We start from the raw sequence: 25,395 nt of genomic DNA on the forward strand, positions 1-25,395 counted from the left end.
TGGATCCTATTGGCTAGTATTTTGGTGAGAATTTTTGCATCCATGTTCATCAGGGATATTTGGTCTGCAATTCTCATTTTTGATGGGGTCTTTGTCTGGTTTGGGGATCAAGGTAATGGTGGCCTCATAAAACGAGTTTGGATGTTTTCCTTCCATTTCTATTTTTTTGAACAATTTCAGGAGAATAGGTATTAATTCTTCTTTAAATGTTTGGTAGAATTCCCGTGGGAAGCCATCTGGCCCTGGGCTTTTGTTTGTTGGGGGATTTTTGATGACCGCTTCAATTTCCTTAGTGGTTATAGGTCTGTTCAGATTTTCTATTTCTTCCTGGTTGTTTTGGTAGTTGATACATCTCTAGGAATGCATCCATTTCTTCCAGGTTATCTAATTTGCTGGCATATAGTTGCTCATAATATGTTCTTATAATTTTTTGTATTTCTTTGGTGTTGGTTGTGATCTCTCCTATTTCATGATTTTGTTGATTTGGGTCATTTCTCTTCTCTTTTTGATAAGTCTGGCCAGGGGTTTATCAACCTTGTTAATTCTTTCAAAGAAGCAGCTCCTAGTTTCACTGATCTGTTCTACTGTTCTTTTGGTTTCTATTTCATTGATTTCTGCTCTGATCTTTATTATTTGTCTTCTCCTGCTGGGTTTGGGCTTTATTTGCTGTTTTTTTCTCTAGCTCCTTTAGGTGTAGGGTTAGGATGTGTATTTGAGACTTTCTTGTTTCTTGAGAAAGGCTTGTATTGCTATATACTTTCCTCTTAAGACTGCCTTTGCTGCATCCCAAAGATTTTGAACAGTTGTTTTCATTTTCATTGGTTTCCATGAATTTTTTTAATTCTTAATTTCCTGGTTGACCCATTCATTCTTTAGTAGGATGCTCTTTAGCCTCCATGTATTTGAGTTCTTTCCACCTTCCCTTTTGTGATTGAGTTCTAGTTTCAAAGCATTGTGGTCTGAAAATATGCAGGGAATGATCCCAATCTTTTGGTACTGGTTGAGACTTGATTTGTGACCTAGGATGTGATCTATTCCAGAGAACGTTCCATGGGCACTAGAGAAGAATGTGTATTCCATTGCTTTGGGATGGAATATTCTGAATATGTCTGTGAAGTCCATTTGGTCCAGTGTGTCATTTAAAGTCTTTATTTCCTTGTTGATCTTTTGCTTAGATGATCTGTCCATTTCAGTGAGGGGGGTGTTGAAGTCCCCCACTATTATTGTACTGTTGTCAATGTGTTTCTTTGCTTTTGTTATTAATTGCCTTATATAATTGGCTGCTGCCATGTTAGGGGCATAAGTATTAACAATTGTTAGATCTTGTTGGATAGACCCTTGAAGTAGGAGTGTCCTTCCTCATCTCTTATTACAGTCTTTGCTTTAAAATCTAGTATGTCTGATATAAGGATTGCCACCCTAGCTTTCTTTTGGTGTCCATTAGCATAGTAAATGGTTTTCCACCCCCTCACTTTCAATGTGGGGGTGTCTTTGGGTCTAAAATGAGTCTCTTGCAGACAGTGTATCAATGGGTCTTGTTTTTTAACCCAATCTGATAGCCTGTGTCTTTTGATTGGGGCATTTAGCCCATTTACATTCAGGGTAATTATTGAAAGATATGAATTAGTGCCATTGTATTGCCTGTAAGGTGACTGTTACTGTATATTGTCTCTGTTCCTTTCTGGTCTATGTTGCTTTTAAGCTCTGTCTTTGCTTAGAGGACCCCTTTCAAGATTTTTTGTAGGGCTGGTTTTGTGTTTGCAAATTCCTTTAGTTTTTGTTTGTCCTGCAAGCTTTTTATCTCTCCTATTTTTAATGACAGCCTAGCTGGATGTAGTATTCTGGGCTGCATATTTTTCTCATTTAGTGCTCTGAAAAGATCAAGCCAGTCCTTTCTGGCCTGCCAGGTCTCTGGGGATAGGTCTGTTGCAGGTTACAGATCTCTTCTCCCGAGCTGCTTTCAGGATTTTCTCTTTGTCTCTGAGACTTGGGAGTTTTAGTATTAGATGTCAGGGTGTTGACCTATTTTTATTGATTTTGAGAGGTTTTCTCTGTGCCTCCTGGATTTTGATGCCTGTTTCCTTCCCCAAATTAAGTAAGTTCTCTGCTATAATTTGCTCCAATATACCTTCTGCTCCTCTCTCTCTTTTTTCTTCTTCTGGGATCCCAATTATTCTAATGTTGTTTCATCTTATGGTATCCCTTATCTCTTGAATTCTGCCCTCATGATCCAGTAGTTGTTTATCTTTTTCTCAGCTTCTTTATCTTCCATCATTTGGCCTTCTATATCACTGATTCTCTCTTCGGCCTCATTTATCCTAGTGGTTAGCACCCCCATTTTTGATTGCACCTCATTAATAGCCTTTTTGATTTTGACTTGGTTAGATTTTAGTTCTTTTATTTCTCCAGAAAGGGTTTTTCTCTAATAACTTTCATGCTTTTTTCAAGCCCAGCTATCTTTAAAATCATGACTCTGAACTCTAGGTCCGACATCGTACTAATGTCCGTATTGAGTAGGTCCCTGGCAGTTGGTACTACCTCTTGTTCTTTTTGTTGAGGTGATTTTTTCCATCTTGTCATTTTGTCCAGAGGAGAGTAGATGAATGAGAGAACAAAATGCTAACAGGTTAACAATGTCCCCAGAAAATATACTCTAAACAAATCAGAAAAGACCTGAAAACGGGGGAAAAGAAAGGAAAAGAAAAAACAAAAAGAAAAAAAAAAAGAAAAAGAAAAAGATAAAAACAAACAAAAACAGAACAAAACAAAACAAAAAAAACAGAATATGATCATATATGATCAGGCTGGGGCATAGATCAGTGCCACACACTAGATTCTGGGTGTATTTTGGTCTGTTAGAAGAAAGTGCCTCCCAAAATTTTAAAGAAAGAAAAACTTATATATGTACAAAAGTAAGGGCTGGTACGATAAAGGGATGGAATATGACTGTAAAGATGAAAATTATAAAAAATTTTATAAAAGGAATTGATAAGAAGGTGTTTGAAAAAAGAAAGAAGAGGATTAAAAAAAAAAAGGGAGAGAATGTGATCAGGCAGGAGACTAGAACAAAGCCATACACTAGAGATTTAGGGTATATTTTCATCTGTTAGAAGAAACTATCTCAAAATTTTAGAGAGAACTTATATACATATGCCAAAAAGAAGGGTAACTACTATGAAGGATAGAATATGACTCTAAAAATTAAAAATAAAAATGTTTTTTAGAAAAGGGATTGATAAGATGTTGGTTGAAAAAGGGAAAAAAGAAAATTAAAAAAAAAAGTTAAAAAAAAATTAACTTTGAAAGACGGAAGAATCATGGTAAAAAAAGCCATGGATTCTATGTGCAGTATTCCCCTAGCTCTGGAGTTCTGCCATTCTCATTGATCAGTAAACTTGGTCTGGGCTGGCTGTTCTTGCTGATCTTCTGGGGGAGGGGCCTGTTGCCGTGGTTCCCAAATGTCTTTGCTGGAGGCGTAATTGCCCACCCTTGCCTGGTCCGGGCTAAGTAATCAGGTTTGTTTCCTGCAACCTTTCCCCTCGGCTTTGGAGGACGAGAGTGAAAATGGCGGCCTCCCAATCTCCACTCTGGAGGAGCGAAAGAACTCGGAGCCCCGCCCCTCAGTGAGCACCAGAGAAAAGGAGTCAATCACTCCTGTCTCCCTGGTCTCCGGCCGCACTCCGTGCTCACCCGGCCTGTGACTGAGCGTTTCTATCTCTGGCACCCAACTCGGTGTGGAGTCTCCAAACCCAGCCGATCCCTGTGGTGCACTCCCGAGCCGCTCCTCCCAGGAGAGCAAGTGGACTCTCCCCGGATCTGCCGCTTGTTGGGTCCCTGCTGAAGGAGCAGTGGCCCGACTGTGTCACCGATCACAGTTTATGGCACCACCAAGCTGAGAGCCCGCGCCTTGGCTCCAGCTCTGCAGCCGGCTTCCCCACTCTGATACCTGGGAGCTCTGCTGCACTCAGACACCCCCGGTCTTTCTGTGACCCCGAGGGTCCTGAGACCACACTGTCCTGCGAGGGTTCCACACCCTGCTTAGCCACTGGAGTGACATCCCTCAGCAGAGCTGACTTCTAAAAGTTCCGATTTTGTGCCCCACGGCTCTACCACTTGTCAGAAACAGCGGACGGAGGCCCCCTCCCCCCCGCCGTCTATCTTCCCGAATATCGCCTCGGATTCACTTCTCTACACGTCCTACCTTCCAGAAAGTGGTCGCTTTTCTTTTCAGAGAGTTGTTGTTATTCTTTTTTTCGATCTCCTGTTGAGTTCGTAGGTGTTCAGAATGGTTTGATCCCTATCCAGCTGAATTCCTGAGACCAGACAAAATCCAGGTCTCCTACTCCTCCGTCATCTTGTTCCGCTCCCTGTTCTCCTAACTTCTGTCTATTATCCTCACATTTCCCTTTTCCCATCCTCATCATCTCTCTTTTCTACTGTTTCTCCCTTTTAAATTCTCCTAAAAAATTAAAAAAATTAAAAATATATAGCTCACCTGTTCTACATTTCTTGTGTTAAAATCATGAAAGTCACGTTTCACTCCTACAAGTTCCAAGGCTGATTTTATTTATTTTCATTGCTTATAGAACTGGGATAGGCTGTCTGTAGAGCAGTGGCTTTCCATTTTTTTTTTTAAGATTTTATTTATTTGAGAGAGAGTATGTGCGCAGGAGTGCAGGGAGGGGCAGAGGAAGAGGGAGAGAATCTCAAGCAGACTGCACTAAGCACTGAGTGCAGAGCCCAACTCCAGGCTGGATCACACAACCCTGAGATCACAGCCTGAGCCAAAATCGAGTCCAGATGGTTAACCGACTGAACTACCCAGGCCCCACCCCAGGAGCAGTATCTTTCTAAATGAGGTCTGAAATCTACTATCTCAGAATCTCTAAGGTGTCAGAAATTTGTGTTCTCAACAAGTTCTATATCACCACTATTATGGAGACTAGGCTGATCAAGTTTCTTTTATAAAAACTAAGTTAATATTCTGCAGTAAATTATTACAGTAGTAACAATTTCCAGCTTTTCCACTTACTTTCAAAATTCAATCACCAAATCTATCTTAACTCTAATGTTTTCTTATCCCAGAGAAGAAAACTGTTAAACTTATTCCACTTGCAGTTTCAAAACTCAATAATAAGACAGACCTCTGCTTCTGCAGAGTTTGCAGAAGAGAGTACTGAAGCACTGGAGAGGAGAAAGGTGCACAGAAAGAGAACCCTCCAGAAATGCAGAGGGATAACCTTCAAGTATTTAGCAGAGAACTGACCAGTACATGCATGTGAGAAAACTACTTGAGGCTGGAAGAAAAAAATCATCCCAAAAGATTAGAAGAACAATGCTTAGTAGTCATTCAAATCTTTAAACAGTGTCTGTTCCACCAGCTAAAAACTCGTTAATTCCCAGGGCACTGAGTCGAACACTCAGAAAGGTTTTGTTTTTTTTTTAAACATTTGATTTTTTTATTTATTTGACGGAGAGAGAGACAGCGAGAAAGGGAACACAAGCAGGGGGAGTGGGAGAGTGAGAAGCAGGCTTCCTGCTGAGCAGAGAGCCCGATGTGGGGCTCGATCCCAAGACCCTGGGATCATGACCTGAGCCGAAGGCAGACGCTTAACGACTGAGCCACCCAGGCGCCCCCAGAAAGGCTTTATTGCAATACTGGGGATTGCTCCAATCAAGCCTAATAAATCATAAAAGACCCGAAAGAATCAAATTGTTTCCAAGTATCTTAACTATATCCCAGAATGAAGCTCGAGAAGATTTATAGGAACATGAAAATACCTAGCACTTCCCACCGCCCCCAAAAAATCTAGCACTCAGCCAGGCAAAGGCTTCCCAATCAAAGATCACCAGACATACAAGGAATAGGAAAATATGACCCATAATAAGGAGAATAATCACTTGACTGAAACTGACCCAGAATTGACATGGATATGTTTAAAAAGTTAAGGAGACATAGAAGATATAAAGAGACCCAAATCAGGGCACCTGGATGGCTCAGTTGGTAGAGCATGCGACTTTGATCTCAGGGTCCTGAGTTCAAGCCCCATGTTGGGTGTAGTCTACTTAATAAAAAGAAAGATACACACAGAGAGAGAGGCACCCAAATCAAAGTTCTAGAATTGAAAACTACAATATGTGTGATGAAAAATGCCTTGAATATATTAACAGCAGACTGGATGTTGCTGCTTGCTAAGACTAGTAAACATGAAGGCTTAGAAATAAAACTATCCAAATTAAACACAAAGAGAAGGAAGAATCCAAAAAATTTAAAAGTGCATCAGTGAGTTGTAACTTCAAGCAGTCTAACATACATGTAACTGGAATCTCTGAAGAAGAGGAGAGATGGGAAGGGACAGAAAAATATTCAAAGAAATAATGGCCAAAATTTTTCAAATCTGAAAGAAACTATAAACCTAGAGATCTGAGATATTCTACAAATTGAAAGCACAAGAAATGTGAAGAAAATGCCACCAAGGTTCATCATAATCAAAGTACTCAAAGTCAATGAAAAAGGGAAATCATAACAGCCAGAGAATAAAGACATATTACACACTGAGAATAAAGATAAGAATGAAACAGATTTCTCATTGGAAAAAAATGCAAGTGGAAAAAAAGTTGAAAACACCTTTAAAGTACTGGAAGAAAAAAGTCAATGTAGAATTCTATATATAGCAAAATTCCTTTTAAAAACAAAGGCCAGGGGCACCTGGGTGGCTCAGGTGTTAAGCGTCTGCCTTTGGCTCAGGTCATCTCAGGGTCCTGGGATCGAGCCCCTCATCGGGCTCCCTGCTCAGCGGGAAGCCTGCTTCTCCCTCTCCCACTCCGCCTGCTTGTGTTCCCTCTCTCGCTGTCTCTCTTTCAAATAAATAAATAAACAATCTTTAAAAAAAATTTTTTTTAAAACAAAGGCCAAATAAAGGCTTTTCAGATATACAAAAGATGAAAGAATTTATCACCAGCATAACTGTGCTCCAAAAAATGTTAAAAGAAATCTTTCAGGCAAAAGGAAAATTATGCCAGATGGAAATATGGGTTTACACAAAGGCATTAAACACACCAGAAATGGAAATGACAAAATATGTAAGATTTTTTCCCACTAATATCTGTATCACTTGAAAAAGATAACCGATAGTTTAAACATTAAAAAGTATATAACATATGTATAAGTAAAACATAAAACAATAGCATAAAGACTGTGAGAGGAGAAATAGAAGTATATTTTACGTTTCTTAAACATGTGAAGTAATGTATCACTTAAAGCTGTAATTAGATGTATACTATAAACCCTAAAGTGACCACTAAAATAACAAAACAAAAAGTTATAGCTAGCAAGACAAGGGGATACAATAGAATAAAAAATACTCAATTCAAAATAAAACAGAAATATCATTAATCAAAAATTAAAATCACAGTGAGATACCACTACAGACCTAGAGAACGGATAAAATTAATAAGACTAACCACACTTGGGGCGCCTGGGTGGCTCAGGTGGTTAAGCATCTGACTTCAACTCAGGTCACGATCTCAGGGTCCTGGCATCAAGCCCCAAGTTGGGCTCCCTGCTCAGCGGGGAGTCTGTTTCTCCCTCTACCTCTCCCTCTGCCCCTCCCCACCATTTGTGCTCTCCTGCTCACTCTCTCTCTCTCAAATATATAAAATCTTTAAAAAAAAAAAAAAAAGACTAACCATATCAAGTATTGACTGGTGGGAGTATAAAATGGTACAACCATTTCATGAAACAGCTTGGCAGTTTCTTAAATAATTAAGGAATTACAACTATATGATCCTGCCATTCCATTCATAAGTATTTATCCAAGAGAAATGAAATCCTTTGTCCATACAAAGTCCTTTACTCAAATGTTCATAGCAGCTTCATTTTTAATAGCCCCAAACTGGAAACAACCCAAATGTCCATCACAGATGAACAGATGAACAAGCTGTGGTATAGTCATACAATAGAATACCTACTCAACAATGAAAAGGAATGAAATACTGATACACGTTATAACATGAATGAACCCCAAAATATTTATGCAGAGTGAAAGAAGCCAGACAAAAGAAGTGCTTATTTCATTCTATTTATATAAAATTCTAGGAAATCCAAACTACTGTACAAGTGAGTGGGAAGGGGTGAACAGGGACGTGGGCAGGAGAATCCAGAAGACAGTTACAATGGGGTATGAAGGAACTTTTTGGAGTGATGGATATATTAATTATCTTGATTGTAGTGATGGTCTCATGGTTATACACATGTCAAAAGTTATCAAATTGTGTACTTTATTGTCAATTACACCTCAAAAAAGTTGTTTGGGAAAAAAAAGCAGAAAGAAAAATGCAACACAGTATCATTTATTATTTATGAAGAGTTAAATGTACAGAAATGATAAATACTTGGTGCCTGGCTGGCTCAGTCAGTGGAGTGTACAACTCTTGATCCCAGAGTTGTAAGTTCGGGTCTCACACTGCAAGCAGAGCTTACTTAAAAACAACAATGATAATAAAAAACATGTTTAAAAAGAAATGATAAATACTTAAATCAGGAGAAAAGATTTTCTTAGGAACAAGGTAAACGGAATCAAGAAGAGGTACACGAGGGATTTCAGTGGTATTGTAAAGTTTTCTTAAAAAAAGAAAGAAAAAAGGGAAGGAGTGCCTGGGTGGCTCAGTCAGTTAAGGGTCAGACTCTTGATTTCGGCTCAGGTCGTGATCTCAGAGTTGTGAGATAGAGCCCCACATCAGGCTCCATGTTGAGCGAAGAGTCTTAAGACTCCCAGTCTCTCTCTCTCCCCCCCTCCCTTTGCCCCTCCCTCCTCTAAAAAATAAGAAGAAAAATTTTTAAAAAGGAAGAAATTGTGACAAAATGTCAATATTTAACCAAGTTGGGTGATAAGAACGTAAGTGTTACATTATTTTTACTATTTTCCATATTTGGTATGTTTAAAGTGTGTGTGTATAATTTGTCAAAAAGTTACTTCATCAGTTAGGTTGATGTCAGGGTAGTTCCTTATTCCTCTGTCAAGCTTTTAAGTTCAGAACCATTTACCAGGCCTACAAAAAGAGTAGGTAAAAATCTAACATTGTAGGTCCCTGACATTCTACACAAAATTGTCTATACATGTGTGTATAAACCCAGGTGTGCCCGGGTAGCTCAGTCAGTTGAGTGGCCAACTCTTGATTTCAGCTCAGGTTATGATCTCAGGGTCATGAGATGGAGCCCCAATCGGGGCTTAGTGCAGAGTCTGCTTGTCCCTCTCTCTGCCCCTCATCCTTGCTCCCTTAGATTTGTCCTTTCATAATAGTCAAGGTGCTCTCTTAAAGTCCTATCAGGTCATCATCCACTCAGGTCCTTCCAAAGACTCTCTACCCAACTTCAAATTACCACACCCTGTCAGGTTTTCCATCACCAGACCCAGGCAATCTCCCTTACCTCATCTCCTGCATTCTTCTCCTTGCTCACGTCAGCCACAATGACCTCCTTACTACCCTCTTGAATATGCCACTGCGTCCTCTTACCTCAGTCTTCCCATCTGATTTCCTAGTACCCAAGGTTTATGCCTTAACTTCCTTGAAGTCTCTGTTCAAATGTCATCAGAAACTTTTCACAACTGGGGCACCTGGGTGGCACAGTTGTTAAGCGTCTGCGTTTGGCTCAGGTCATGATCCCAGGGTCCTGGGATCGAGCCCCACATCGGGGTCCCTGCTCTGCAAGGAGTCTGCTTCTCCCTCTCCCATGCCCCCTGCTTGTGTTCCCTCTCTCAATGTCTTTCTCTCTGTCAAATAAATAAAATCTTAAAAAAAAAAAAGAAAGAAACCTTTCACAACCACCATGTATATAAGAACATTCATCACCTTCTGTGATTTTTTCTGTTCCCTTTAACCTGCTTTACTTTTACTTCACGGCACTTCTAACCATCTAAATATTATATATATTTAAAAGATTTTATTTATTTATTTGACACAGAGAGAGTACAAGCAGGGGGAACAGCAGAGGGAGAGGGGGAGAAGCAGGCTTCCCGCTGTGCAGGGAGCTGACGTGGGGTTCGATCCCAGGAGTCTGGGATCATGACCTTAGCTGAAGGCAGATGCTTAACCAACTAAACCACCCAGGGGCTCCATTATATATTTATTTATTAAAAAATTATCTGTCTTTGCTTTTTCCACTCACCATCCCCAGAATATACATTCAATGACAACTAGAATTTTGTTTTGCTCACAGCTATATCCCCAGGGTCTAGAATACTATCTAGAACATAGCAAAAATTCAAATGTTTCTGCTCTTTTAATAATTAGGTCAGAAAAGCTGATAGGCCAAGTTTTGAAAATTTATAGCAATGTCCACAAGTTAGATAAATGGGTCTACAGTCAACGAAGCAAGTTTAAAAAGAAGAAAGTATACTAACCCACTAATTAGCAAGCCTGTAGTATTCAAGTAGTAAACAGCGAACTATGGCCAAACGTTCAGTAAAATGAAGGTGATATATCGCTCTCTTTAGTTCTAGAACTAAATTTAATAACTAGTTTTGGCTTTTCCCCCTTCTTTCAGAAATATCCTGAAGTTTCTGTCTAAAGATTTAAAAGATATGTTTAAACATATACTTATCTATACTGATAATTGTAGAAAGTAATTATTCTGAGGTAATTGAAATTCTGAAAAATGGTTAATTATGTATTTAATGATTAAAAGAGTGGCTATGCATATATTTGCCTTTGTTAAATATTGATTTAAGGATTCCTAATGTGTTTTTACAACATGTAATTTTGTGAGCAAATTTTGTACAGCTAAAAACATTTGGTATCATAATAACCTGATTTCCTTACAAACACAGAGAACAAGTCCACTGGTAAACATTTAAACAACTTAGAGTAAACACATTCTAGACATATCATTTATTATTAAAGGCTCCAGAGTCATAACTGCTTAATTACAATAAATCTGGACTATTCTTGTATTACCTAACTACACTAAGGTATTGATAGTAGTATAACAACTTTATACTTATTTCAACCTCAGAAGGTACCAAAAAGATATATAGAAATATATGTATATTTCTATATTATAATATGTAATATTAAAAAACATTACCTGAACTACCAAAAGCAATGAAACTCAAAGGAGAAAAAAGTTTCCATTCATTTACTCAACATGTATCTAATGAGGATCTAATATATAGTGCAGTACTCCCTTTCTACCCACCTAAGTTAATATTAATTCCAGATTAGATTCCTGCACTACCACTTATTGAGGCCTTGTGCAGTTAATACACTAACTTTCTCTGTTATTCAGCCTTCTTTTATCTAAAAAATGAGGATAACACTTCCCTTACCCAGCATCTGGCCAGCTGGCACTCTATCACTTACTGGTCTCTCTAATATATTTGACGATCATATATTGACTTACTTCTTTTACTAAAGCCTTAAACTATTATTTAAACATTTTATTTAACTTTTATGAATTCCCATTTGGTAAGTTTCTTCAAAGCAAAAATTGTGATATATTTTGCAGAATCCTCTATTATCAGCTAGTATTATTATATGTTAAGTACTTGGGGAGGGGTACAGGAAAGACTTAGCTTTTTTAAAATACACATTTTGTACTTTGGTATGACAAGCCAACCAAAATGGGAAAAAGTGTTGCAATTACAATGTGTTTTAAGTTTAACAAAAACCCAATACTTTTGCTTAGCTTGATCTAGCAGTTAAAATTGAAAGGATCAAATCAAGCTTATTCCAATTCCTCTTATTTACTGAATACCTACCATATGACAAGGGCTATGTAAGCACTTTGCACACATGATTAACAATCCTTATAATCATCCTGGAATACAGTAGAATAAGATTTTACTTTCAGAGAAAATATTATGTATAAATAGAATTAAGAATTCTTTTGCAGAGGAAGCTGCTGTCATAAAATTATTTGACAGAGAGAGTGAGCGAGCAGAGTGAGCAAGCCAGAGAGAACATGAGTGCGGAGAGTGGCAAAGGGGGAGCAGGGAGCCCGATACGGGGCCTGATCCCAGGACCTGAGATCATGACCTGAGCTAAAGGCTGGCGCTTAACCGACTGAGCCACCCAGGTGCCCCTAAGATCTTTTTTTAAAAGATAAATTTGAACAATGAGGCACCTGGGTGGCTCAGCTGGTTAAGCGTCCAACTCTTGATTTTGGCTCAGGTCATGATCTCAGGGTCCTGGGATTAAGCCCCACATCAGGCTCTGCACTCAGCAGGATGTCTACTTGAGGATTCTCTTTCTCCCTCTCCCTCTGCCCCTCCCCCATTCACACACACACTCTTTCTAAAATAAATAAATAAGTCTTAAAAAAAAAAAAGAAATTTGAACAAGCTTGTTTATAACCAACTGTTTCTTCCAATAACTAGAAAGCCAGCTTGGGGAAAAAAAGAAACACACACACACATAAGAATCAAAACTAGAAAGAAATCAGGAAAAATGGGTGATCTTACAAAAGAAGAAAAATATTATTAAGAAAATATATATAAATAAAAACTCCAAAGGGATTTAGACCAATTATTCAAAATAATGAGAATTTAAAGATAATCAGCCATAGATCTACATATGAAAATTAATTGTATTTCTATATACACCATCAAATTAGAAAGCATAATTTAAAAGAAAGACATTTAACACCTTCCCGCAAACACACACACCCTATAAAACTATAAAGTACTTAACACCAGATAGATGAAACAGATGAATAATTGTATTCACTGTATTCCAGTCATTTGTTGTTGCATAACAAATTCCTACACAACTTAAGGGCCTAAAATCACCATTTGATTTTGCTAATGATTTTGTAGTCCATAAAGTTAGGACATCCTCAGTTGGGCAATTCTCACTTGGGGTCTCCCGTGTGGCTGAGTTAGGTACCCATTGAGGCTACAGTCATCTGAAAGCTCAACTGCACTAAATGTTCTGAGATAGCCCACTCATGTGGCTGGCACTTAAGGCTGCAAGTTCCTGAAAGCTCAGTTGTGGCTGTAGCTATCTCCCACAAAAGGGTCTCAGGATAGTTGGACATTTCACATGATGGCAAAGCTCCCCTAGAGCAAGCACCCTCAGAGAACCAGTGGAAGCCACCTGACCTGACTTGGCCTCAGAAATCAGGCAGCATCATTTCTGCCTCAGCCTAGATTCAACAGGAAGGGACTCATACTCTACGGTCATAATGTAGAATACCAACTAGGAAGAAATATTTGCAGGTATCTTTAAAAATCTACCACAATTGGTATGCAGAATATTAAAAAAGACATTAGAAGTGCAAGAATATACCATATTCACAGGTAGGAAAACTGGACATTATAAACACGTCAATTTTCTCTATATACATGGATAAATCCAATGCAATTTCCAAATTCCCAACAAGATTGTGTATGGACTTTGACAGGCAGATCCAAATTTCATATGGAAGACTAAAGGGCCAAGTATAGCCAAAACACTCCTGAAAAGGACAAGTAAGATGGAAGCACTGTCCTACCAGATATCAAGCCTTATACAAGGCTATCCTAATTAAGATAGTGCAGAACTTGATGGAGAGATAGACAAACTGACCAGTGGAATAAAAGACCAGAAACAGATGCAGATATATATGGAATTGTGATATGTAAACATCCCTGTAGAAATCAGTTAATAGTGAGAGACAACTGGTTTTCCAAATGGAATAAAGGAAATTTTATTTGTATCTACTTTATATCATCAATTTTGGATGGATTAAAGACTTAAATGTTAAAAGCAAAACATTTTAAAAATTCAATAGAAAATATAAGAAAGTATCTTCTTGATACTTAGGATAGAGAGCATTCCTTGAACAAGACACCCAAAGCATGACCATAAAACAAAAGACTGACAAATTAGACTATGTTTAAATTAAGAACTGCTTTTCAACAAAGATGCTAGAATGAAAGTGAAATGATAGCTCTAATAATGAGAAATCTAGAAAATCTATTGTAACTGTTCATGAAATTGTCCAAAAATGTTTTATGAACTAGCAAAGAACTACCCTAGACAGAAAATTCAGAGCATATATGAATAAAACTAAGCAAATACCTACATCTAAAAACAGTTTTCAATCTGTTTTAATGGCACACATAAATCTTTTGTGCCAGATGGAGATCAATAATGTAAATATATATATATTCTTTAATCAGTAAATAAACACTGACTATAACCATTGTCTCAAGAAAATAAGTGATTTTTACTGACCTACTGAACAGTGAAGATGGTAAGAAATCCTAGTCATAATAATCTCACTGACATTTAAGTGCTTAATACCATTCAATAAACACTGAATCTTGCTGAACACCAGGTACTGTGGAATATGCAAACAGCTGACACACAATCCCTGATCTTCAGGTCTATAATCTAGTTAGCAAGCAGTAAAATACATATGTAAAGAGGTAAGTCAAATTTCTATCAGACCTCATGTCAATCTGTTTTTTTCCATCTCCAATATCTCTGTAATCTCTCCTAAAGAATCTCTTGCATTCATTTCACTCTGTTCCAATCTATTAACTACACTGCAGCTATAGAAACCTCTGAGATGCAAGAAGACCACAGATGCACTCTTTGGAGAAACAAACTGTAGAGACTCAAACACCAGGCACAGGGCTAAAAGATTTATGTGAAAACCTGTACTGAACAATGAAAGCCTAGCAGCTTTCACTTAGCCTGCTTCTGTAACTGAAAAATAAATGTCTACTTGCCCTAGGGGAATGAGGATTCTTCTCTAGAAAACTAAACCAGAACCTCCAGCTACTGATATTTGGAGGTTCCTCCAAGGAAAATGCCACTGTTTGCTGACTCCTGCAATTAAAGATAAAAAAAAAAAAGCAGAAGAATAAATTATCAAATAATTTAAATTTCCCACCAGGTAGCTCAGTTGGTTAAACATCTGACTCTTGATCTCCGCTCAGGTCATGATCTCAAGATCCTGGGATCATTGTGGAGCTCTGGACTCAGCGGGGGTCTGCATTCTCTCTTCCTCCCTCTGCCCCTCCCCCTGCTAGTGCACACTCGCTAAAATAAATAAGTCTTTAAAAAATAATTAAATTTCCCAGAACTAATAAAGAACGTAGTTTTTAGATTGAAAGAGTCTAACACAAAGCACATCATGATCAAATTTGAGGACACCAGGGATTAAACAGATTACAAAAGCTCCCAAAGAGGGGGGAAAAACAGATCTCATACAATTGGGAAATCAGGTATCAGCTTTATTAAGAGCAACACTAAACTAGAGAACCTTCAAATTTGAGAGAATTCCAACTAGAATTCTATACCTACTGAAATTAGCAATCACATGTAAGGGGAGAAGAAGGGTATTTTTCAGACTCATAACAACATAAAAATTTATCTCCAAGGTACCCTTATTTAGAGAGCTACTATAAGATGTACTCCAACAAAGCAATGGAGTAAACCAAAAATGACTAAGACATGATATCCAGGAAAACAGGGACCCAACACAGAAGAGCAGCTGAAGGAAGTCCCAGAACAGCAGCTGTGCAACAAACTAAGTCCAGATTGGGACTGGGATCAGGGCTACAGGATGGAGTCTTCAGGATAAGGAATGGAACGTAGTATATTTGAGCATATGAAAATTATTATTGATAGCATTTAGAAAAAAATTAACTACAAATACACAGAGAGCCAGGAAATAAAAAAAAGAGACAACTATTAACTTCATAAAAAGCAAAGACTATACTATCTCACTATTTGACTTAGAAGGAAACAATATCTTTGTAATCAAAATAATGAAATACTTATAATTTAACCAAAAATTACAATATATGTAATTGTGTAAGGAGAAAGGAAGTACAAAAGCAGAATAAAAAGCTAGATCTCACCTATTATGGCAAGAAGGGATAATGCCTGAACCTGATTAATACCAGTCTACACATGATATTAAGGAATAAAGAGCTAAATACCAGGGAAAATGGCCAAAATGATTAAAAGTGGTTTCTTCCAAGTAGGACTTGGAGACGGAGAAGGGTAAAGCCTTCTAACTTTATTTGGCTTTTAACTATGTAAATACATGATTTTTTTAAAATTAATTTAAAATAATATTTATTAAAAAAACAATAGTTGCAAAAAATATTTGCAACATTATGTTACTGTAACGGTATTATAGACAGAAGAACAATATCTTAAAATTATTCAAAACTCTTGCAAAAGACAACAGAATATATGCAGGGGACATGAACAGGAAATTTACAAAAGAAATATTACTATCCAAGGCACATATGAAAAAAACTTTTACCATTCAAAGCAATAAAAAGAAACACTCCAGATTAAAACAACAAAGCAACAGTATTTTAACTACTAATCAGCAAAATTTTAAGAAATGGGTAATACTAATGGTGGTAAGGTTTTTGGAAAATGCGATGATTTTGAGTATAAGTTGATACATTGTTTCTGGAGGAAATTTTGGTAATATGAATCAGAATCTTAAAAATATGTATGACATTTGATTCAGTAAATCCTGCTAAAAATGCACCCTTAAAGAAATAGTTACAAACATGCATAAAAGGATCCAACCACAAGGGTAGTTATTTTAACAAAATTTTCTTAAGACTGTCTTTTCCATATTGATTTACTAGAAACAATGTAATAGCCTTACCTGAACTGTACGTCCTGCATTGATATGCTCTTCATGCAACTTATCCCAGATTCTGCATCTTTGGTACTATACAAAAGAGAGGAAAGATAGTTTTTTTTTTTTAATTACTAAACTTATTACTTCTAGTTACCACAAAAATCCCCACTCACCTAACCAAACTTAAACATACCAGCTAAAGTTATTGACTTAATAGTGACAATTAACTGTCCAATGACAAAACAAGTAGGAAATCTTCAAAAACATTCTGGCAAATGGTAAAGGAAATAAATTTATTTTGCTGAAAAAAGACAGTGTACTCTGTCTTGCAAATTCTTTGGAGATGAAAAAAATAATGAGAATGTAAAAGAATGAAAAATAAAAAGATTAAGAGTGCTCATGAAATATTATTTATGAAGAATTTTAGAAGTTTGTCAATGTATTAAAAATAAAATCTGACTTTGAGAAAAAGTAACATTAATACTGCAGATTAGAAAGTACACAAAAATGAAAATGAACATTTAATATACATGCTTCAGTTTTTACCAAGGCAATGTTTAGCTTTCAGAGTTTCAACCGCGAAACTTTATGAGCATGATAATGGGAAAATTCTTCATTTGACAGGAACCATAGCAAAATGTGGTAACATTATGGCACAATACTTGTATAAACATCAACACCAAACTATTCTTGGTTGAAATAAAAAATCCAAATAATTAATGTTAGGAGATAACTGTATCACTGGTATAGTATACATCGAAAGAAAAAAAAAAACCTAGAAATACTGTGAAAGGACAGAAACATGAAAATGCCCCATGTAAGGGCACCTGGGTGGCTCAGTCAGTTAAGCATCCAACTCTTGATTTCAGCTCAGGTCATGACCTCAGGTCATGAGATCGAGTCCCCTGATGGGCTCCTCAGAGTCTGCTTGAGATTTTCTCTCTCTCTCCCTCTCCCGCTAGTTCCTTCTCTCTCTCTCTCTCTCAATAGATAAATCTTAAAAAAAAAAAAAAGAAGTCCTTCAGGCTGATGGAAAAATGATACCAGAGAGAAACCTGGCTCTACACAAAGGAATGAAGAGCACTGAAAATGGTACATATAAAACGTTTTATGGGGGACGCCTGGGTGGCTCAGTTGGTTAAGCATGGGGACTCTTGATTTTGGCTCAGGTCATGATCTCAGGGTCATGGGATCGAGCCCCACCTCAGGCTCCACACTGAGTGCACAGTCTGCTTAAGACTTTCTCCCTCTCCCTCTGCCCCGACTCTCCCTCTCTCTCTCAAATAAATAAAATCTTTAAAAAAAAATTAAAAATCTCTTTGAAAGAAAACTCTGTTTAAAATAAAAATAACAACAATGTATTATTGGGTAATAACATACACAGAAGCAAACTATATGACATTAATACTATAAAGACCTTGGAAGAGGAATTGGAAGTATATTATAAGGTTCTTATACATGAAGTGATCAAAGTGAGTGTTTTATATATATATTTATATATACATAAAATTTGTTTTATATATATATAAAACAATTCAATGAGACTGATTAGGTTTGATTTTGTACCATATACTTTGTGCTTCATACCTAACCTGGACAGTCCATGCCACTCATTTTCACAATTATATGTCACTATTATTCTCTGAATATTACTTATTTCCTTAACTGGACTGTACACTTCTTAAGGATCAGAAACCTTATTTTTTATGAACTTTTCAGTGCTAACAACAAAAGAAACAGCAAACACCAACACTTAGGAAAAGCTGACATACATTTATTTCTTGTAATTAATGACTTCCCTTCTCATTAAGCCTGGAAGACTGAACACAAGCATTTATCTCTGCTCTTTTCTAAAACTCAACTATGTATGTGTATGGTGGGGCGGAAGGACTGGTTGAAAGTTTATGAAGGAAGAGGTAGTCTACCAATGCTCTCTGCAGGCCCAAGCAACTACACTGCCCCTATCACCACAGAAGACCACATTCCAGAAGAGTATCTTGTGGTTCCCCATTAAAACAGATCCTTCACCTGTTCACCCCTCCAGGTAACAAGACTCCACCTACTTCCTGCTACACACACAAATACTTTCCAATTAGCACTCTTAAATATCAACAGCTAGCCAAGCAATGCCCATAATACTGCAGGCTGACACAAAGAAGAAAGGAGGGAGGTGAGGGGAGAGAAAGCAAGAAATAAATTTAAAAGGGAAGAAAGAATAAAGAAACTCAGGGAAAACAAAGAAGCAGATAAAAACTTAAAAAATAATAATAAAACCACCAGAGAGATGCTATGATACTGCATCCATGAAACAAGAACAGGAAGATTCTCTTTAAAAGAGAAAAAAGAGAAGTGACAGAAAAAAAGAACATAGCAAAAATATGATTCTCGTTATTTCATCTTAGCTAGAATGTGGATGTAATAGCTGAGGCTGGAGCTGCTATTTTACATGCAAGATAGAAACAAGCTGAGGATCAGAGAGCAGGATAAAAAGAGCCCGGGTCTTTACTGACTGCTGAGCTGCCACTGCAGCCTGGAGTGTCTCTGTAACTATGAGCAGTTAAAAATAAAGCAAAAACAAAAAAGGTCTATCTGATTTAATACACTATTTCAGGGTTTTCTGCCACTTGTACTTTAACCATATACTAGCACAGTACATGCTACACAGTAAGTTTTCTCCTAACCTTACAATATGAAACAAAGAAAATCATGTTCCAAGCATATGATCTTGTTTCTGTTAACTATGTTTAAGCCTATCTTACGTTAGCCAAGAAAGCTGAATGCTAACACTTCAAATTTCAGCACTGCATTCTAATCTATCATGTGTAATAAAATGTAATACTGAAGGACCTATGGAATACAGTCCCAGGTGTCCACAGCACACTACTCTCATTGTTTAAGGATGTTGGGGAATCACTCCACCAAGGCTTACCTTCAATTTCCCTTCAGTGTGACTTTCTTCTTTTAAATTCATATTGGATGACTGATGGCTAACATAATAAGTATTTTATCTTTCTACACCCTTCCCCCAGGAAGAATATGCCTTTTTTAAAGTGAGGCACTGTCAAACACCTGGAGTCCAAACCTAGTTCTTAACTCTTTTGTCCACAGTGAACACGGCAGTTTTTAAATGTTTCTACCTAAAAAGTCACTTTCATGGTAAAACTAGAAATCCTAGAGACAGTATAATGATCAAGAATACAGAATAAAACACAGATCAGCATGAGTTTGCTTAGCTTCAGACATCACCTATATTGTAAATTGTAATTATTCTGATTTTGTCTAAAAATTTCACATTAAGTAAAAATTTCACAAAATGCTAAAGGAAAAATGTTATGGCAGAGAAAGATCAATATAACTCTGGAATAATTTTCTTATAAAGTTTGGCACAACTAACCAACTCTCAATAATAAATCCTTTCCTATCCCCACCTTCCTTGTTCCCAGGGTTCTGGCTTTTCCATTGATGACTGACGGGTGGTACATGTGGCTAGGATCTGAGGGTATGACTGCAGGCACTTTATATAGAATAAGTACAAGAAATGGGAAATCTAAGACATGTCAAACCTCAAAGGTAATATTGGGCAATAAAGGAAAGAAATTATCTTAATAGGCCATAGTCCACCTATGTCTAGCTTTCAGAATCAATTCAACTGCCAAATTCTAGTCATCTTTGTAACTGAGGGCTTTGATATAAGCTCAGGACTTTAAAACACACCTTACCAACCGGCCACCCAGATATGATCAACCAAAGTAAACAACTCGATTTCTATATTGTTATAGTGCTAAAAGAACGAGCCCTCCTCATTAATCAAAGCATGGAGCCCTGTAATTTGTTTCTACTCATGACAAGAATAACCAGTTTACCAGACAACTCTCCCACCCTAAAAAGTCACAGTACTTATTGTCTATGAATAAAGAAAAACTTAAGAGATGACAAAATAGCAATCTTGAATTCCAGATAGCTTCATACTTGCATTGAAATTTTCATCTTAATATTCCTGGTACTTATTTTCTATACTTTTTGGAAAGACTTAAATACTAGGAAAACAGATGGTATCTTTGGGGCGGAAAAAAGCTGACACTCTTAGTTGTATAAGGTACTCAGGTGAGGGTGACAAATACTGTTTATACTGAAAGGCTTAATGACCACTTCCACCCCACCCCCCCCACCGCAAAAAATTAATGGAGGGCCGGCCACACAGCTTGAAATTTATACTGGGGAGGTCTTTTTGAAGGAGCAAATCCTACTGACCTACAGCAAATAAAATGATATAATCTGCCAAGTCAATGCTCAGTATTCAGTAAACCCGACGTTCCCATGAATGCCACAGCTATGCCACCAGACGCTGGCCAGTCCAGATTCTATGCAACCTTTACCATGATCCATGAGACTAGTTCTTCTCTCTACTTATTTCCTAAACTGACCTCTAGGTGGTATTTCTCAATTTGGGGCTTTCCTCAAAGGGAAGAAGTCAGTTTGGGAAATTCCCTCATATCACACAATGATTTACCTCTTAACTCTATGTGCACCTGAAGAGGATAGGAGTTACTTATAGATACCAAAGTTCAAAAAACTTCCCATGGGGTGAAGGAAATTAAGGCAGGCCCATTAGCCAAGTTCACTGCCTTCACATTATGGTGCACTATCAAACAATTTGCATTTTAATTATTAACCGCCTAATATGTCAATATGTACAACTTAAAAGGTATAGTTTCTATTCTTATATCCCTCCCTAAAAAAAGAATAATATGAGGTGTATTTGTAAAACAAAAACCCAGATGAAAAAATGAATGTTACTAAATCAATAGGAGATGGATGTTTTACCAAAGCCTCTTATCTAATATTCTAAATTTAGTTGAAATGCACAAATATAAGTCAGAATTCGCAACTGTTTCTTGTGGTAGGAAATGAAAAAAACCCACCTTCTCAATATTTATCTGGTGCTTTCTTAGCCTCTCCAGGTCTGTTGGGATTACTATCTTAATGAATTTCTGGATAGCTGGTTCAAGACGGCGTAATTTCACTTTTTCTTCATCTTCAGACATCCTAAAAAAATATTGTGTCACTTCTACTTGCAGCAACTGTCTTCTCCACTCACATAGAAAAATCTAAAAGGGAAATATTTAAGAATGTTTTTAATCAGTTTCTATTATTTTTAAAAGCCAACAATGAGGTAATTTTATAATTTATTCTAAATATATATTTCAACTTAATTCTGAACTTGACTTAAGAAACCTTTTATTTTGAAACCTTTTTCTTTCTACAGATGTATATGCACTTTAAAATGTTTAGAAAATACAAAAAAGAGGATAAAATAGAATCAATCATCTCTCTTTTCATGTCTTTCCAGGTTCTTTTCCAAATAAGAACATATACACTTAAATACCTTTTTTTATTTTTAAACTATGAGTTTATTGTCCAAGTTTTCATTTCCCAATGTATCCTGAACAATGACTAACCTTTTTTAAAAAGATGTCAAATGGCAAAATCAAAAGAAAAAATTTCCTAACATTTCTGCTTGTATCAAACTCCCATTTCTGACCTAATTTATGTAATTATATACTTCAAATATATTATAACATCATATGCAACTCTTCTCACTGATGTCCTTTAAACTGTCTCTTCCCTTTCTTAGAGAGTGATTAGTGTTGTCTGCAACCAATACAAATAACCAGTGACAGAGCTGGAATAAGAATCCAGGATTCCTGAAAGTACAATCAAATGCTTTTTCTTTTTTTTTTTTTTAAGATTTTATTTATTTATTTGACAGAGAGAGACACAGTGAGAGAGGGAACACAAGCAGGGGGAGTGGGAGAGGGAGAAGCAGGCTTCCCACGGAGCAGGGAGCCCAATGCAGGGCTCAATCCCAGGACCCTGGGATCATGACCTGAGCCGAAGGCAGACACTTAACGACTGAACTACCCAAGCGCCCCTCAAATGCTTTTTCTAATTCACCAAGAGTTTCCTACCAGTGTTCCAAAATGTCCAAGAGTATGCTTTTGGGGCCAGGGTACGTGAGGGTAGAGGACAGCAAATGAGCAGGCTCCAGGACCCCATGCCTGCTTCAGTTGGAGAAAATTTACTTATATCTACTTCATAAATTTGTGCACGTTAGATTTTACATCAATAAAGGGCTCCACTGTTAAATCACCGTTGTGCAACTTTGCTTTCATGCCATCTCATTAGCCCACAACCTCTCCCGTATTAAAAAAAAAAAATTGACTATGTTAATCCCAGTGGGTTATGGGGTCTTAAACCAGGGTCCATACAGACAGACGTTCGCAAATACACTTTATGGAGTCCCTGAATCTTTATGAATAATTGTGAATGTATTTTTGAGTTATTTCAGAGGACAGAGTCCATTGCTTTTATGATATTAAAAAAAAAAGACATCACTGCAGAAGCATTAAGAACTATAAATCTAAAATAATGTTGTTTCTCTTTCTTTCACAGTTGAAAATCTAGAAGTGTTGGTTATATGACTATCTCATCAACTTAGTAACTTGGTTTTTATGTTTAAGCTTGAAAGCAAAAAAGGGAAATCTCCACACACCAAAAATAAGAGTTCAACAGGTACAGTAGTGAATGGGAATTGGAGATACCTAGAGAAGTTCATTGCTGAGAGTCCACAGACCCAACACAACAGGAAAATTCATGGCTAAGGGACTAAAGATAATAATCTAAAAAGAATAATTAATAATTAGTTAAAAATATTCAAAGATATAAAGGAAGGAATAGAATCCTTTTAAAAATCAGGTAATACTATGAAATAGTAGTAGGCTAATCTGAAAAACCAAGTACAAATTGAGAAATAAAAACCTCAAAAATGGGCTAAACAATAAACTATGTAGCAGAAGGGAGAATTATTGATTGGAAAATTATCAGTCAGAACACAGAGGAATAAAGAGATGAAAACATAAAAGATAAAATGAGAAGCTCAATAACAAATAGGAGTCCCATAAGGGAAGAAGAAAGAAAGTGGTGAAAAGGCATTATTCAAAGAGAACATGCTGAGAATTAAGATGCAAGACCTCAAATTGAAAATGCACATAAGCCCCAAGTGGCATAAATTAAAAAAAAAGATTTACCAACACATGGTAGGGAAATTGCAGAACGTGAAGGGCAAACAAAAAAATCTCAGAAAAAGCAAACCAGAGATAAAGATAAACTAAAGCAACAAAAGCAGCAAACTTTTCATCAAAGCAAGATATCAAAAGACAGGAATATCCTCAAGGTGCTGAGAGAGTTGGTATATACCCAGGTAAATTATTATTCAGAAGTGAAGGCAAAATAATCATTTTCAGACATAACAGTTTATAAGCAAGCCCCCTCATTAAAAGAACAACTAAAAGGCACACTTTAACAATAAAATAAACCCAAAGGAGATGAATGCCAAAGAGCTATGAATATAATAAAGTATGCTATTACTGGGTGGATAAATGAATGAATGAATGAATGAATGAAAGGATTTATTTTGAATACTCTGATCAAATATAATACAAATCTTTCCACGTAAATTACTATTTTTCTACATCTTTTGTAGCAGCATAGTGTTACATTACATAGATGCTCCATAATTTAATCAATCATCTATTGTTGGCTATTTAGGTTGTGCACAATTTTCCACTATTATATACTGCACTACAGTGTAATTACCCTTACACATAAATCCATACTACCATCTGTTTCTTCAAAATAAGTAATTAGAAATCAAATAGGCACACACATTTTTTTAAGGCTTTGATACCAAATGTCCCAAAAGGTTGTGCCTGTTTACATACCCACTAGCAACATATCAAAATATCCAATTACCCATATTCCCACTAATACATGGTACTATCCTCCTCCTTAGACCTTCAAAAATGGTGTCTAATTATTGTTTTATTTTGCATTCCTTAAATTACTGGTGGCATTGATTCATTAGCCATTTGCAATTCTTCTTATGAACTGCCTGCTAGTGCTATGTATCTATTTTACTACAGGGGATATCTTTTCCTTATTATATTTAACATATATATATATAAAAGACTCATAAATTATCAATTATTTGTCTCAGAATGTTCCCAGTTTATCATATTGCTTGCATTTTTTTCTACCATGCAAGTTATATCCCATAGGAAGATTATCTTTTTATCTACCACCATTCCTTTTTTTTTTTTTAACCATACCTGGTTCTCAATAGATGCTGATGGAACTAAAATATTTCTTCACACATCCCTTCATCATTTCTAATCCCATCATTCCAAACAATGCAATATGCACAGCACCTTACAAGTGTCTTAATTGGCCGCCTTTAGATTCTTTCCCATCTCCAATTTTTCCTCACAGATTACCACCAATTAATATACCGAAAACACCATTTGCAACATGCCACTCCTCTGAACAAAAACTTTATTATTTGAATAAGAAAATACAGTGTTCGTAAATAGATCCATATAATCTAAGTATTATCACCCAATCTCTACTTTTGGCTTTGCAATGATGTGCTGTCTAGATGCCCTTTTATATCCCATCTGCCTCTAAAATTTATGTATCATTTGATATACAACTCTAATGAGTCTGTCTTCTCCTCCACTAATCAGTTTATAGTATACGTAACAAAAAAAAATTATTAGATATTTGACTTGTTTGCATTGTTCCCCTATGCTATGATGATAGATTTTTTCAGTTCCAAAAGTGGTATTTCCAGGTCAGAGTTATGCATGATTCTGTCCCTCACCTTTTTGCGTCCAAGGAAAACCTACTGCCTCGTAAGAATCATCTATCAGGGAAGACATTCTGCCCCAAGAACC

The 25,395-nt window shown here is 36.7% G+C and overlaps 1 protein-coding gene across 1 annotated transcript in view; it reads right to left on the reverse strand.

Moving 5' to 3' along the window:
- Positions 1-25,395, reverse strand: part of STX17 (syntaxin 17) — a 65,334-nt gene that overhangs the window by 36,240 nt on the left and 3,699 nt on the right. Inside the window, exons 2-3 of the mRNA XM_025888597.2 lie at positions 21,526-21,711; positions 16,628-16,693 (exon numbers count right to left, since the gene is read on the reverse strand). Coding sequence (XP_025744382.1) covers positions 16,628-16,693; positions 21,526-21,711 — 252 coding nt within the window. The remainder of the gene's footprint in view (positions 1-16,627; positions 16,694-21,525; positions 21,712-25,395) is intronic.

This window comes from Callorhinus ursinus, unplaced genomic scaffold, assembly GCF_003265705.2.
Source record: "Callorhinus ursinus isolate GAN/ISIS: 27379988/994484 unplaced genomic scaffold, GSC_fseal_2.0 scaffold24, whole genome shotgun sequence".
NCBI lineage: Eukaryota > Metazoa > Chordata > Mammalia > Carnivora > Otariidae > Callorhinus > Callorhinus ursinus.